Source organism: Gastrolobium bilobum, unplaced genomic scaffold (genome assembly GCF_033153095.1).
Source record: "Gastrolobium bilobum isolate Gb01-03AN ecotype WA unplaced genomic scaffold, APGP_CSIRO_Gbil_v1 utg20882, whole genome shotgun sequence".
In the NCBI taxonomy this organism is placed as follows: Eukaryota; Viridiplantae; Streptophyta; class Magnoliopsida; order Fabales; family Fabaceae; genus Gastrolobium; species Gastrolobium bilobum.
In genome coordinates this window covers 129667-146631 of record NW_026896360.1, presented here as the reverse complement: position 1 = coordinate 146631, position 16965 = coordinate 129667, and the positions used below count along the sequence as shown (strand labels likewise).

Here is a 16965-nt window from a genome sequence, read left to right as displayed (position 1 = left end):
GCACTTGCATACATCACATGATATATACTAAGATATATGATTATATGAGGATCAAATTATTTTACCATAATGATACTGCATTGTGCACCCATTTTTATTTACTGCATTGTACACTGTTACAAATGGCCTGGGATAGCCATTCTACTTACCTATTTACAGTTTCGTTTCTTTACATATTGGCTGCACTGCTTTTCGAACTTATATTATACCTGTAAGTGAGCTTGGGGTGGAGGATTCCTTGAGGACCCCTTAGAAATCTCACCTTTCTGGTGCACATTTTTCAGGAGATGATGTTCGTGAGACGGACGCTGATAAAGGCAAGAGCATAGAGATTTCATTATTGTTATGAGTCATGCATATTATGATTATCAATTTTTGTCATGATGAGACTTTATTGAGACTAGACTTGATGGATTATGTTGTTATTTTTGGTGAGCATAGGGATTGTCTATACCACTATTAAATAATCTGTTTATTTGTTGACTTGAGTATTTATTTTGTAGCACCATGAGTTATAGATGTTTCTAAATTGTTATTTATAAGTATGAGGTATTTCAGGATTTATTTTAGCATTGCAATTACATAATGATTGTTATTAAATTGAAAAGTCAATTCACCATGACGATAGCCTTGTTATTTAAATAAAATAGTATATTGCTTTAGCGATTAAATATTGCAAGTTGCGCTTTAAATATTATTTGTATATTGATACTTCAGTTCCAGACGGGGTGTTATATTGAGCATAATTGTGCAAGTGTAGAGTACTTTGATTATGGGTAGCCATGTTCGACTTGAACTGATTTATTTTTTCATTGAATCGAACTGTTTTATTTAATTTGAACTGATTTTATTTTTCCTAATCCGATTCTGAATTTATTTGGAATGGATTTATATTTCAAAACCAATTCATGATTTATAACGGGCAGAATCGGTTTAAAACCCGCTCCAACATGCAAATTGGTTCCAAACCGATTTCGAATGATTTTTCCAACATTTCGATTCAATTTTTAAACTTATTCATAAACCAATTCGATTATTAAAATTGGTTAAAACATACAATTCAGTTCCGTAAGTTTTGTTATTTTGCACTTACCTTAACTCTTACACTCAAGTTAGAGAGGATAAAAGAAAGTGAAGAATATGAAAGAGTATCCTAAATAATTAATTCAACCCAAAAGTTTAAAATGTTATGATATGATCTTTTCAATATATTATTCTCTAACACACCCTCTTACATAAGAGCCCTTTGGGCTTGAAACGTGGATATTGCATGTGTCTAATTTTTGGTTTATCTTGTGCTTATTTAATTGTAAAGAACCAATTCAACCCAAAACCTTAAGTTGTTGAGTTATGGCTTTTTTAATGGTTTATATTATTCTCTGACACACCTCCTCACGCGAGAGCCCTTTGAGCTTGAAGCGTGGATATTGCACGGGCTCAATTTTTGGTTTACCTTGTGCTTATTTAATTGTAAAGTACCAATTCAATCCAAAATCTTAAGGTGTCAGTGATGACTTTTTTAATGGTTTATATTATTTCTAATACATCAATCACGCAAGAGCTCTTTGGACTTGAAGCGTGAATATTACACAGGCCTAATTTTCGGTTTACCTTGTACTTGTTTTAATTCCACTAGAAAGTAGGGGCGGTAAGGATCGAACTTGTGACTTTGTGATCACAGAATCTCTGATAACATGTAAAAAAACCAATTCAATCCAAAAATTTAATGATTTATATTATTCTCTAACAAGTGTATATATTATTCTCTAACAAGTGTATCTAGCTAATGGGTGCGAGCATCAAATAATGGAATACTTTAGGCACAAATTAGTTAAGAAGTACCAACAAAGGTGGACACAGTTGGCTAAGAGTTTGGTCCCTACTCTATAAGGATGTGGTTCAAACCCTGGTGGCCGATGTAAGAATTTTGTTGGTGAATAATATATAATCCCCCATAAATTCTCAAAGGATTAAAATGTCTTCTCTAATTCTGATGGGATATCAGTATCTAAATCCACTTACATTTTTAGCTATATATATAAAAAAAAAATTAGTTAAGAAGTGACAGAATATATAGTGGTATTTAGGATTCGCTTCCTCACGCTAAAGAATCCAAGGTAGAAGAAGAAAGTTTGAGATGCTTGTGGGGAATAAGTCCCTTAACTATTATTTCACATTCTTAACTATAATTTTAGCATTGGGTGATTCTGCACTTGAACCATCAAATTGGCAGTCGCATTTGTGCCTAGGTGGGACATATCATCTAGAACATTATATATCAGTTTAATTAATTTTTATAACTGTAAATAATATCTTCTAAAACACCAATCCGATGTGATAAGTTGTACCAAACAAATAAAAATTTGAGAAGGCAACGTGCGTTTCACGAGTTCGAGAAACACGTTCCACCTTTTTGTAGATCATGATGTCCCATGACTTATAACTACAATATGGTCCGCGTCACACATTATGGCCATTGGGATGAGTCATTATATCTCAAACCCCATTCATATGCTTTTGAGTTTTGACCTTCTGTCCCACATGCCTCTTTTTTAATTTCGCATCTAATTCTTACAAGCATTCAGATCAGCATGATAGCATCATCTGATGTGTCTTTCTTTTCTTTTCTTTTTTATTTATGTAAGAGGGGACCATATTCTGCATTTTCCGTGGACCGCATTTTCTACCCCATTTGGATTCTTGTCCTTGTTCTCATCGCCATCATCAATGTACTATATATACCACAATTAGTTCGCTGATTTATTTGCGTTCACATAAGGAGTTGCACTTACCTTATCGAATTGGACTTTTGAGTTCGTTATTGACATCAACCCTGCCATGGAAGAAGTTAACGGTATTTACATTTCATTTTTCGTTATTTATCTGTTTTCCATTAAATAAGTGGATTCTGATTTTATTATTCTCTTCTTAATCAATGTCTTTCTTCTGGGAAATCCCAGATTTGAGTTTCCTCTAACTTGTATGTCTATGCAATTTTCTATTGGTCTTTCTATTAGTTATTATGTGCTAATTCATTTTTATAACTTTATCTTAAAAATGTTTTTTTTTCTTCAAATCTATATATATTGCTTTTAATTGTTATAGTAACTCTACTATTAACTTATTATAATTTATGGGTGGTCAAATATTTATTTTTGGGGAAAATATCTATCATTTTAAAAGACGGTTATTTTAATTAAAATTAAATTTTTTTATTTAAAATTTAAATTAAAAAAACAAACACTCATTTTTTCCCATAAGTTTCATTATTTATCTTTTTGTTTCATTTAAAATGACACAATTTTATATCCATAAAAAAATACAAATACCAAACCCTTTATTTATAGTTGAAAAGGAAAATTATGTAACAAAATGAAGTAGGATCATTTAAAGTCGGTGTCAAATTTTAAATTTGACACCTCATCCGAGTGCTGTTAGATAAAAAAGATCAACAACTCTAATTTATAAATATAAATATGTGATACCGTTGATATTTTTAATCTAATTGTTCTCAAATATGTGTCAAATTTAAAATTTGTCAGAAATATCAAAAGTATCGTACCTGCCAAAATAATTCACGAGTAGATAAGAAAAAACAATGACACCGTACCACTGTCCCTACTTCGCTTTAGAAAACTGATAATTATTATTAAATATTCGAAAACTCATTGTAAGGTACCGCATCAATGTTCGATTATTATTTTTTATTGCATTTATTTATGTATTCTTCGTTTCTTTGCCTTCTTGTTCATCCCAGTGGTGGAAACTAAGGATGGAACCGTTTCAGTAGCTTCTGCGTTTGCTGGCCATCAGGAAGGTAATGCTTCTGTTCTGCACAGCTTAGCGTTCTTGTTGCATTCTTTCTTTGATTATATAGGAATCCTGGTTGATGGATTGATACATTGAGATCCTCGTCTATATCTTTTAATAAAATCCCAAATTTGTTATCCATATTGGTAGCTTAATGATCAAATGATATATGCATTCATCCAAAGCCTATAAGATTTTATGTTTAGAAAATAGCACCTTGCTTTTTCTTTTTCTTTTTCTTCTCTCTTGAATTAATCCAATTCTAATTATCTCTTTGAGGTGAGTTGACTTTTTTTGGTATATTTTCACAAGTTTCAATTCTTTAAGTAGATTATAGGACTAATCTGGAGTGTGTGACACGTGAGGATCGAACTAAGACTCTTTTCTTTTCACTTATTTTTTTTTTACTTACTCAGTTCTCTTACTACCAACTGAGTTACTACTATTTGTTAAAATAACACCTTATTAGTTTGGAGTTCTTGTTAGACGGGGCACCACTAATAGGATCAGCTGGCTCAACCTAGTAAGTGGGTTTGATAGCATATAGGAGTTGGATCTTTTGTACTTGTATAATTCTTATTTGGATTATTTTTAAAATGACGTGTGACTTTAGGATTATTCACACTTGAATATTTGTGACCGTCCTTGTGTTGCAAGCACCATATTGTACTAGCCTCTTACTATTTTGCTTCTATTGTTGCATTGGCCACTTAGCTATACAGGATAGAGACCACAAATTTTTAAGAAAAGCCGTTGAAGAAGCATATAAAGGGGTAAACTGTGAAGATGGAGGTCCTTTTGGTGCTATTATAGTTTGTAATGATGAAGTAGTTGCTAGTTCCCACAACATGGTTCTGAGGAACACAGACCCAACTGCTCATGCTGAAGTCACAGCAATAAGAGAGGTTAGATTATAAATAGCCAAATAATTTTCTTAAGTGGCATGAAAATGCATATTTTCTTTTGGTAAATTATCAGTATTACATTTATGCTTTTCCGACTGTCATAGAATTCTTCACTGCACAAGAGGGATATGCCCTGCCCACTTTGGCAATTGGTTATCTTTGTACAATTCTTTATTCTAATATTTTGATTTGTGAGGTTAATGGTTAAGAATTTACAATTTACAAGCTTTGATTTGACATGATCGAAAGGATTTAAATAACTATTGTAAAGAACATTGGGATACACCACTCCAAAAGCTAGCTCAAAGGGTGGGAGTGCCCAAGACCTTATAAATTCTTGAGGTGGTGTATCTCAAGGTTCTTTACATGGTATCAGAGCCTCGCCGTCCCCCACTTTCTCTTGTGGCGTTTCTTAGTACAGGTAGGCTGAACCTGTTGCATTGTCCACTCTTCAAGCCCAATGGGCTCTCGTGTGAGGGGGTGTTGAGATATATAGTCCCACATTAGTTGTATGTGCAATTAATGTGGAGTTTATAAGACCTTGGGTACTTCCACCCTTTGAGCTAGTTTTTGGGTATTGTATCCCAAGGTTCTTTACAACTATGTTCAATATGGTGGACCCAGTTTTCAGATTTGATATTTTTTGGGCATAATTTCTCTGTTTGGCGTTATTATTATATTGTTTCAGTGGATACCTGCTGGAAAGTTGGCTAGCACTCTGTTAATTTTTGTTGATGAATCTTTATAACATCTTAAATTTCATGAAACTAAAAAATTGATTGTATTGCTGATGGAAATATTTAAGCATTAGCTAGACCTAGATCAAGTTAAAATTATATAAGTGTTAAAAGACCCACAAATCTATAATTTGGTTGAAATATGATATCAGTTTATTTATTATGATTTATCATTTGATTTAGGAAAAAGTGTGTGTCAATTTAAATGATAGTAAAGTTATTTCATTTTAAGTGAGAGAAAGAGATAGGTAATGAAAGAAAGGAAGTGGACAAAAAAAAATAAAGGTGTGAGTCTCACTTCTTTGTGAGAGTGAAATGACACAAGTTATATATTTATAAAGACAAAAAAATTTCCTTTGACTAGAGCCTTTGGTTGTTTTACACGATCACTGATTATGGAGTCACAAGTTTGATACTCACTCCCCCGTATATGCCTTTTTATAATACTTTATGTGTAGAAAACTTAATTTATGCAATTAATGGAATTTTTATTATAAACTCAATGATTTCGTCTAACAGGCTTGTAGAAAGCTAAAGCAGATAGAACTTTCAGATTGTGAAATATATGCTTCTTGTGAACCTTGCCCAATGTGCTTTGGTGCAATCCACCTCTCACGAGTTAAGGTTGAAAATAGCAAACCTTTATTTTTATTTATTTTTTTCATTTACCAATTTCGACTTTGGACATACTTTCTTACAATATGCTTTTTATACAGAGGTTGGTTTACGGGGCAAAGGCTGAGGCAGCAATTGCTATTGGGTTCGATGATTTTATTGCAGATGCATTGCGAGGTACTGGATTCTATCAGAAAGCACAGTTGGAGATTATAAGAGCTGATGGCAATGAGGCCATTTTCGCCGAAGAAGTTTTTGAGAAAACAAAGGCAAAATTCCGAATGTATTAAATCTGTGAGTAAATACCATTTTTGGTACCTAACAAAAGACACGGTCTCCATTTTAGTCCTTTACAAAAATAAAATAGTCAGTTAGTCCCTAACAAATTCAAAGTGGACCCATTTAGTTGAAATCGTGGTCCCTCACAAATTCAAAAAAAACCCATATTAGTCCCTCAAAAGGACTAAAATGGGTCCACTTTGAATTTGTTAGGGACTAACTAACTAATTTATTTTTATAAGGGACTAAAATAGGGACCGTATTTTTTGTCAGGGAACCAAAAGAGTATTTACTCTAAATCTTTCATTTTCCTAGGCCATTATTTCACACTTGATGATAATGGGCTTCATAAAAATAAGCTGGCTAGCCTCATGTACATCCTACTAAATGTGAACTAATTATTATATATGTGTGGAGAGAATCTGGATGGAAGTTATTTAGTAATATCTTATCCATTCCTCTGTTAAATCCATGTATTGTAAATTTATCATAATTGTAATTATAAAATTATGTCAATAATTCCATTTGTCAAAATATATTAAGTAAACAGTATGTTTAAAGAGGAGTAAGAGCATTGATACATGATACTTAGTAATAACCATGGTTGGGTTGGAAACTTTTAGCTTTCCTTACATGTACTCGATTATGAGCAGATACGCCTTAATTCGAATGTTTAAAAACAAACCACCAATCATAAAAATTCAAAATATACTTAACATAATTCACCAATTACAACCACAAGTCAATATTACACAACTTAATTAAAGTATTACGATACCAAAGTACAAAACTCATATTCTAATAAAATCACTACGCTGATCCGGTTCGGCCTCTTTTGAGAAGGTCTCTGACAAAAGAAAATTTAAAGGAAGTAAGAATGAGTTTTTGTTTTCCATCGACGACCGTAAGGATTTAATTTGAATGGGTAAAATTCTTACCTTTTTAGAAGATTTACGGCAGCGAGGTGAAGATTGAAAACGTCTAGGTCGCTAGGAGAGAAGAGAACGATTAGATTTAGGTTTGCAAGCATTTTTATTTTATTTAAAAAACAATGTTGTTTCATGGAATTTTTTTTTTTAAAAAATGCAGTGACCCCCTTTGACCCCTCTTACCTAGGAGTCACTAAAATTCGGCCGAGTCTTGCGGGTCGGAGGGATCGATATGCACATAGGGTCCAACTTGTGACCCCAACCCTCAAAGGGGAGGGGTCAGGGTTGACCCGGGTCAACGCGGGAGTGGGGTGGGGTTTGAATAAAACATGCTTTAGGAGTTTGGGTTGCTAAACCCAAAGAAAATAAATTAAGATGTTCTCCAATAGGATTTATACCTTATATATATAGGACTAAATTTAGGATTTATACCTTAGAAATGAACTTGGTCATGATTTCGTTTCCCTACTTACTGCACAGTTTTTAGCAATATAAAAAGGAAAAAAGGTGTGTCATTTTAAATGACATATCTTATGTCCTTTCACTCTCACAAAGAGTTTCTTTGTGACTTTTCGTTTACCTACTTAATCCACACATTTAAAAAATTTCTCACCTACTATCTCTCTTTCTCTCTCTCATGAACTATCTCTCTCACTTAAATGACACAACTTTGTGTCCTTTAAAATGATACTCATTTTTCCTATATAAAAATTTCCCAAGTATCTCTTTTTATCTTTTTTCTTTCTCACATTTAGACACCATTTCCCTTTGTTTTTGATCAGATCCGATTTTACAACTGGGCCGATCATGTGATCTTCCTCTACACAAATGGCCTGGAACCGTCTTGGGTTAGAGCATCTTGCAGTTGGAGCAGTTTTAACCCATGGGTCTTCAATGGAACAAGATGGGGGGGTGTACCTGCAAGACACTCCGACGCTCAAGTCAGATATGGTTCAAGCACGTTTTATTATGTAGTAGAAGATGTGTACCTTGGGTTAACACATGTATTTATAGTGGAGAGATGACCAGTTTGGGAGATGCCTTTCTTCATAGTGAAGGCATAGATTCCTCTTTATTGGTTCTTGTGGGAGGCTTGGAGGTAATGTTTGCAGAAGTATGTAGAAAGGACAAATTGATGTCATGTAGCTTTTAATATTGAGAAGCTTGATGAGATGAGGTTGCAGGTTCAGTTGGTGCTTCTATAGCCTTATCTCATTATGTCAGGCGATCTTGGTAGAGTGGTGGCAAACTGGTGCTGTCTTCTGTTTATTTGTTCAATGGCGCGGTGGATCTTTATTAGTTCTTGTGATTGCTTCCTTATCTTTGAAGTTATGCTGAAGGGCGGTTTGGGCGCGATGGTAACGTCGCGCCCTCTAATGCGCGATTAATGACATCGCGCCTCATTTTGGGTTTGGGCCTTGTTCTATGAATTTTGACCTTTGATGGGCCTATCATATTTTATCCATATCAGAACCCCCCCCGGCTCGGTGCTTATGCAGAAGGCATGAGTAGCAAGATGTGCAAGTCTCCGACATGATTTGCCTGTGTGGTGACTAAGCAACTTCATTTTACTTGCGCCTTTATTGTGCACTATGGTCTGTACCTTCTTGATGCTTACGAGCTTCATAGTTGTACTGCATTTTTACACAATTCATAATTCATACTTTATATATTTCGCATACCTTTTAACACTGACATCTTGTATGCTCTTGGGTTTGATGTTGCTGAAGTTTTGCTTTTAGGTGAAACAGTTGTGGAACTTTGATGCCGCATATTTGATGTCACTTTGATGTTGTCAGAAGTTTTAACCAGTTAAGGTTTTATCTTCCTTTGTCTTCTACGAAAATTTTTACCTTCCTTTCCTTTTTCTTCATGGAAATTTTAACCAGTTAAGGCTTTTCCTTCCTTTTTCGTCATCGCGCTTGAAGAAAGTTTTAACTAGTTAAGGCTTTACCTTCCTTTTTCTTCATCGCGCTTGAAGGAAGTTTTAATTTGATAAGGCTTTACCTTCCTTAATCTTTATGGAAGTTTTAACCAGTTAAGGCTTTACCTTCCTTTTTCTTTTTTAACCTTTAGGCTTTATCCTCAAGTTAAGACTTGAGCTTTAAACCTTTGTCGGGCTTTACCCTCAAGCGTCTTCAAACCTAAGCAGCACAATGTAGACGAGGCTCATATCTCTCTTGTTTGGTAAAACCTATAATTTCCACGGATCTCACAGAATAATAATATCATATCATTAAGATGATAAGAACAATGAGATCAGTTCAAAGCAGTTCAAAATAATAATGTTGCTGATATCATTTATCTACGTTTCACGCGAGATTTTGTTTTCGCCTCTTATTAGTCATATCAGTCATAATTTCCTGCAATCTTTCATGTAAAAGTAGAGAAATTCAAGATAATATTAAGATAAAGCATATTGAATAACTTCTGATCATTATTCATGGTCCCCTTCAACGAGATTCCTATTGCCTCCTACGTGTGTTGGCTGATACTTAGCTGCTGCCACTCTTCTTCTTCACCATTTCATGGCTTTCTTCTTCTTTGAACCTCCAAGTGATCATCTTTCTTCACACTCCCTTCACCAAATTAGCATAGTTGTGTGAGAACAAGTCTTGTGTGGGAGAAAGGTCCTTGTTTGCTGAGTTTTGGCCTCTGATTTGTGGTGGTTTATGGGCTGAGTTATTGAGCTTTGTTGAGGGAGTCATTGTCTCGACATTGTGGCTTCAAGAAGCCACCTTTTGGTATAAAGGACCAAGCTTGCAAGGCAAATTCATGGCCGTGTGAAGTCAGTGTTGTGGAGCTGTGTTGGAGGCTCCAAGTCTGTCCTTTTTTCTGAGTTTGTGAGCTTTGAGGTAACCCATGATCATCCCCTTTGAATAGTCATGTTTTTAGCTTGATTAAGCCACTAAAAGAGAAAACTTTGATTATATGAGTTAAAGGTTGATGAACTATGTTTAAAATACATAAATGAACATCTGTTTGAGGAGTTATTGGACTCCAAGTCGTGGAAGAAGCATTAAAATGGGAATTATGCAGAGAATGCATGAACTTCTGCATTCTTTCTGATAAGTATTCGAATACTTTTCGTCTAGTATTCAAATACTCATCAACAGGTAGTCGAATACTCTTGAAGGAGTATTGGGATACTTTTCTGGGAAGAAAAGTATTCGGATACCTTAGTGGAAGTATTCGAATACTGTGAAGTATTCGAATACTCTGGTGAAAGTATTCGGATACCATGTGGTATGCGCATACCTTAGTGAAAGTATTCAGATACTTTCTGGAGACATGGAGTATTCAAATACTCATCGAGGAGGATTCGAATACCTCCTGCAGTTTTAGTCTAAAATCACTTAAAACAAGTTGGGAAGCCTTAGACAATTAATGGAACCTTGGACTATGAATATTAATGATTATTTATAATATAAACAGACTATTATCTGTTTGGTGACCTTGGGCTGGAGTGGACTCTTGTTGGGATTGATTTCTTAAGAGGTAAGCCTTCGTGTCCTCGGTTTTGCCCATTGTTGGTTCCATCATACCTCATGGAGGGATGGTTTATATGCATGATGTGTTTTCATGAAATGATGATTATTGAAATGCTATTGAGCTTTTAAGTGCAAGTGCCTTATGATATGTATGTGGTGTTCCACCTAGACGGTAAGCCTGAGTGTGTAGTGTCATACAAGATGGCGATTATGTGGGTGGGGTGCAAGTAGCGTCTTGCACTGTAGGTTGTAGACGTATGTAATTCCTACATGTTTATTCTCTGGCCAGTAGGATTTTGACACACATGACATGGCTATATGTTGCATTACACTGATTTTGGAACTTATACTATTTTACTATTTTAGAACTTATATTGCACATGTAAGTGAGCTTAGGGTGGAGAAATCCTTGAGGACCCCTTGTCTTACTGAGATTTCTTTTTAAAGATCTCACCCAGGTTCAGGTACCTCGGGGGTTAAGACCTCGAGCGACAGGAGGCCGGAGCTGAGTTGATTGTGCATGTTGACTGCTGATATGCCTGATTAGTGATTATGATTTATTGCCATTAAAATCTCATTTGAGCTAAGACTATGTTGGGCTTGGTTACCTTATTTGGTGAGAATGGGGATTGTCCATGCCACATTGTCCGTGACTAGATACACATCTATATATGAGGTTATTCAGTTAGTTATTTATTGCAATTTACATACAGGCATTATTTTGAAAAGGATTAAATAATCAACTTGGTTAATATAATGATATCATAATTGAAAAGAAAAAGTTAGCTTCCACATTTAATTGAACTGCGCTTAATACTGTGATATGATAACAATCCGAGTATACATGGGGTTTTACACTTTACTCGGATTGTATTTCAGTTATTTATTGCAATTTACATACAGGCATTATTTTGAAAAAGGATTAAGTAACTAACTTGGTGAATATAATGATGTCATAATTGAAAAGAAAAAGTTAGCTTCCACATTTAATTGAACTACGCTTAATACTGTGATATGATAACAATCCGGGTATACATGGGGTGTTACACTTTACTCGGATGGTATTTCAGTTGAAAATCATAATCCTTTAGGAATTCAACCCATCTCCGCTATCTCATGTTCAGCTCTTTATGATCAAACAAATATTTCAAGCTTTTGTTATCCCTAAACACAGCAAACTTCATCCATATAGAAAATGCCTCCCAATTTTTAAGGCTAACACAATAGCAGCAAGCTCAAAGTCGTGCGTCAGATAATTTTCCTCGTGAGGCTTCAACTGCCTAGAAGCATAAGCAACCACTCTCCTTTCTTGCATCAAAACACCCCCCCAAACCTTTCTTGGAAGCATCAAAATATAATTCAAACTCACCTTCCGGATCGGGAAGAGTCAACACAGGAGCAGTAGTCAACTTCTCTTTAAGAGTCAGAAAACAGTCCTCACATTCCTGGGTCCACACAAAAGAAGTATCCTTTCGTGTCAATCGGGTCAACGGCAATACCATAGCGGAAAACCCTTCTATAAACCTGCAATAATAACCAGCAAGACCCAGAAAACTCTTGATCTCTGTCAAAGTCTTAGGACGTTCCCAGTTACTTACCGCCTCAATCTTACTTGGATCCACCGCAACACCACTAGAAGAAATAACATGACCCAAAAATTGCACCTCAGATAGCCAGAATTCACACTTAGATAGCTTAGCATACAACTTCTTATCTTTCAATACTTGCAATACAGTCCTCAGATGCTCTGTATGCTCCTCTTTACTTTTGGAATAATTCAGAATGTCGTCAATAAAGACTATCACAAACTGGTCCAAATACACTTTAAAAATGGGATTCATAAAATCCATGAACACCGTAGGGGCATTAGTAAGCCCAAAAGGAATCACTTGGTACTCAAAGTGTTCGTATCTGGATCGGAAGGCCGTTTTAGGCACATCCTCTGGTTTAATCTGGATCTGGTGGTATCCGGACCGGAGATCAATCATAGACAATACACAGGCATCCCTCAACTGATCCAACAAATCATCAAAACGTGGCAACGGGTGCCTGTTCTTAATCGTAACTTTGTTCAACTGTCGGTAGTCAGTACACAATCTCATGCTACCATCCTTCTTTTTCACAAATATTACCGATGCTCCCTATGGAGACTGTAACGTCTAGCCGCTTCAAGAACCAATGACTATCCCACATACTAACACGAGACTTTTCAGTGTGCTTTTTCCTCACTCGCACACTTACTGGGAAAACTTTCTAGGAGGTCACCCATCCCAGAATTGCTCCAAGTCAAGCACGCTTAACTATGGAGTTCTTCCGTTCTGGGCTACCGAAAAGAAGATGCATCTTGTTAGTATAGGTAATACCAATTAATTCTTTTAAGTTATCCCAAACTGTACAGTCTCATACCTGTACAGTCTTTGGAATCCCTCTCTTTCGGGTGTCGATTAGATTCATTCATGCATGTAACCCCCCGCTGGAAGCCTGACAGGAGCCTCTCCTCGTCCATGCCTTTTCGCACTGGCGATCACTCCCCGCCCTCGTCAGCACCCGGGATGTTATATGCCCACCAGCTTCCGCCTGGTTCGTCCTCGAACCACACCGTACTGGAAGAGAGGTCCTGCTCTGATACCACTTGTAACGCGCGGCCGCTTCAAGAATCGATGACTATCCCCACATACTAACACGAGACTTTTCAGTGTACTTTTTTCCTCACTCGCACACTTCCCGAAAAAACTTCCCAGGAGGTCACCCATCTCCAGAATTGTCCAGAGTCAAGCACGCTTAACTATGGAGTTCTTATGTTTCGAGCAACCGAAAAGTAGATGCATCTTGTTAGTATAGGTAGTACCAATTAATTCTTATAAGTTATCCCAAATTTTGCAGTCTCATACCTGCACAGTCTTTGGAATCCCTCTCTTTCGGGTGTCGATTGGATTCATTCGTGCATGTAACCCCCCCGCTAGAAGCCTGTCAAGAGCCGCTCCTTGTCTGTGCCTCTTTGCACCAGCGATCACTCCCCGCCTTCGTCAGCGCTCGGGATGTTATAGACACACACTCGGTCTGATGAAATTCTTTGCAGATAGCTCTTCAATATGCTTCCTCAACTCAGCCAGCTCCAGTGGCGACATCCGGTATAGAGCCAAAGAGATAGGCCCCACACCAGGCAACAAATCAATAGAGAACTCAATCTCTCTCTCAGGTGAAAATTCTGGTATCTCATCAGGAAATTCATCAGCAAATTTATTAACCACCGGAATACTTGAAATTTCTAACTCCTTGTCATCAACCAATCCACCCAAGAAGACATAACCTAGATCACCAGCCTTCAAGGCAAACCCAACAAATGAAGGAGGAATCACTAACCTCTTCTGTAGCAGTAGTAATACGCATAGGGGGAATCATTCGTGTTACCCTTAAGTTCAACCCCTTAGCAACATATTCTGCCACGAATGAATGTGTCGCTCCCGAATCAAACAACACAGATAAATCAATATTAGAGATAAAAATTATACATTTTACAAGATTCGGTGGCTTCTCTGTCTGCTGCACATTGGTAGTGTACACACGTCCCACAGTAGGAACAAATGGCAAGGTCTGCAGATTCGCAGCCTGCCCAGTATTTCTATAACATTCCCTGGAAAAATGCCCAACCTTACCACATTTAAAGCATGAATTACGAGTCGCAGTACAAGGACCCCGATGATACCTCTTACATTTATCACATTGAGGAGCGGGATTCCTGTCATTGTAACCACCCCTTTGACCACCACCTCTTTTAAATTCATCAGGAGACTGCCTTACCTGCAACCCCTACCTCTGTTATTATTGTGATGGTATCCACCTCTATAATTAGAACAAGAAGGACCAGATGTCCTCTTAACTTCTTGATCTTTTGCAGTGTTAGATTTTAGATACCTGCCATAAACAGTCTCGACCCTCCTGCACTGGGTCACCAGATTAGCAAAGTTTCTCACAACAGTGTTTGACATATGCTTTGCAATTTTCTCGCTTATTCCTCTATAAATTTTTGCAGATAAGAATTTCGGGATAGGCAGAGCACCCCCATAATTGACAAACTTGACCAATTCATTAAACTTGGCCAAATATGCATCCACAGTCATAGTTCCCTGTACCAGTTTATCAAACTCCCCTTGTTTTGCCTCTCTGATGTCCCGGGGAAAATATTATTCGTGAAACAAACCCTCAAATAAGGCTCATCTCAGCTCATCTCCTTGAATAACAAAAGGGCGAGATACGTTGCTCCACCACTTGTGGGCATCACCCTCCAACATATATACTGAGTACATTAATTTCTGAGGATCCTGGCACCTCCTAACATGAAATATCTTGTCCATCCCCATCAGTCATGTAGTAACTATCTTCGGGTCCTTTGAACCCTGAAATGCTGACGGTTTATGTTTCCTGAAAGATATGAGCCTCCGCTCATCAGCAGCGCCAGTATCCAGCTGCTCAGTAGCCCCAAAAGACTAAGCAGCAAATATAGGATCAACAATGGGTTGACTAGCCTCACAAGAATAGTGACTAGCCCCCCTCCCCTCCTGCTAGGGTGTAACAGATGGCGTAGGTGTAAGAGTCACTATAGCCGTATGTGGAGGAAAATCATCCCTCCTATGCTGAGCTCTCTCAGCCCTCATCTCAGTCATGAAGGCCTACAACATGTCCTAATTATTTTTCATCAGGTTCTCTGTCATAGTTCTATTTGCAGCTGTCTCCGCCTGCAGAGCATTCAGAACTGCAGTTACCGGATCAAGCGCTGGAGGATCTGCACCTCGTGTTCCACGGGGACCCCGAACCTTCCTCATGATAATTGTACATGTAACACAAAGGAATGAGCTGATCAGACCCACATTGAGGAATCACATATACATTAATCATAAAGAGTTCACAGATACCTATGCAACACAAAATACAGTCATACATAATCAGAGTTCCCTAGTAAACTGCTCTGATACCATAAACCGTAACAGCCCGTTGTATACCGATATTGTTAACATTGATTATGATATTAAGCGCAGTTACAATCACAGCAATTCATTTATAAAAATGCGAGTAAACTTTTTTCTTTTTATTACGCGAGCATTTAAAACAATAATAAAGCGTAATAAATAAAAGTTGTGACCGTAACTGAAAACTAATTGTAGAATAATTAAAAAATTTCCTAAATATCATATTATACTCCTATCAAGTCACTAAGGGATTCCCATAAATCCACTTAGCCTAAATCTCACTTTTACGTTTTCTACCTATCCGGACATGGTTTGGAATTATAGATACTGCGGAAAATCTGCATGTCGCACGCCTCTCATATTTTAGTATGTTATTCTAGACTTAATTATCTTTCCAACAAGCTATCACACGCTCCAAAACGTTCTCGTTGGCTCCAGATATCACCGTTTGATGTTGGACAAGCAAATCTGCCAGCAACCTCAAACAGGGCTCCAAACAGCCCTTACTCTCTCAAAGATTCTGGAAAATCCACTCCACCAATCGCTCTCACATTTTTACACAGTACACTAGACACCTCAAGCTTCAATTTTACATATCATGCACCTAATTTTACCAAGAAACGAAGCGGTAATAATTTTCCCAAAAACGCATAGTGACAGCCCTATGTGCTAAGGCGGTTTGAGCAGTCTGTTCTCTCTAGCTTCTACAGGGCTACGTGCTACTCCTATGGTTCTCGAATTTTGACACAAGGTAGTTGACATCTCAAGATTTAGAATGGTATATGGTACGTCCCTATTGAACCTTTATAGAGGGAGATATGCTCTCCCAAATTTCACTCAAAATCTGCCATTTTATAGAATTTTGGCCAGAGTCTCCTCTGTTTTTCCAACATATCCCACTTTTAAAAATGTGTTATCTATCCTCAAATGGTACCTAATAATCATGGGTGGCACTCATGGATCAGCAATTTTTTGGTGCTCTTACAACCCTTTACAATTTATATCAAAAGCTTACCTTACAACTCATCGATTATATTATCAAATATTAAACCATTTCAATCACATTAATTCCTTTGCATGCATTCTTTTGACATAAAACATAAATCATATCCTAGAATAGGCCTAGTGTCCTTTCATCATATAGCATGCTTTAATATTCCACAAGGTCTTAATGTTGCAAATTACAATGCTTCATTACAATAATTACAATAATCCATCAAAGTAAATCATGA

The 16965-nt window shown here is 36.8% G+C and overlaps 1 protein-coding gene across 1 annotated transcript; it reads left to right on the top strand.

Annotated features, from left to right (window-relative positions):
* The first annotated feature begins 2782 nt into the window (after positions 1-2782).
* Positions 2783-6814, top strand: LOC133299357 (guanosine deaminase-like). Its single transcript, XM_061498815.1, has 5 exons — positions 2783-2854; positions 3758-3817; positions 4525-4715; positions 5972-6076; positions 6169-6814. Exons 1-5 carry the CDS (start codon positions 2839-2841, stop codon positions 6355-6357), a joined length of 561 nt encoding a protein of 186 aa, XP_061354799.1. The 5' UTR covers positions 2783-2838; the 3' UTR covers positions 6358-6814.
* The last annotated feature ends 10151 nt before the right edge of the window (positions 6815-16965 follow it).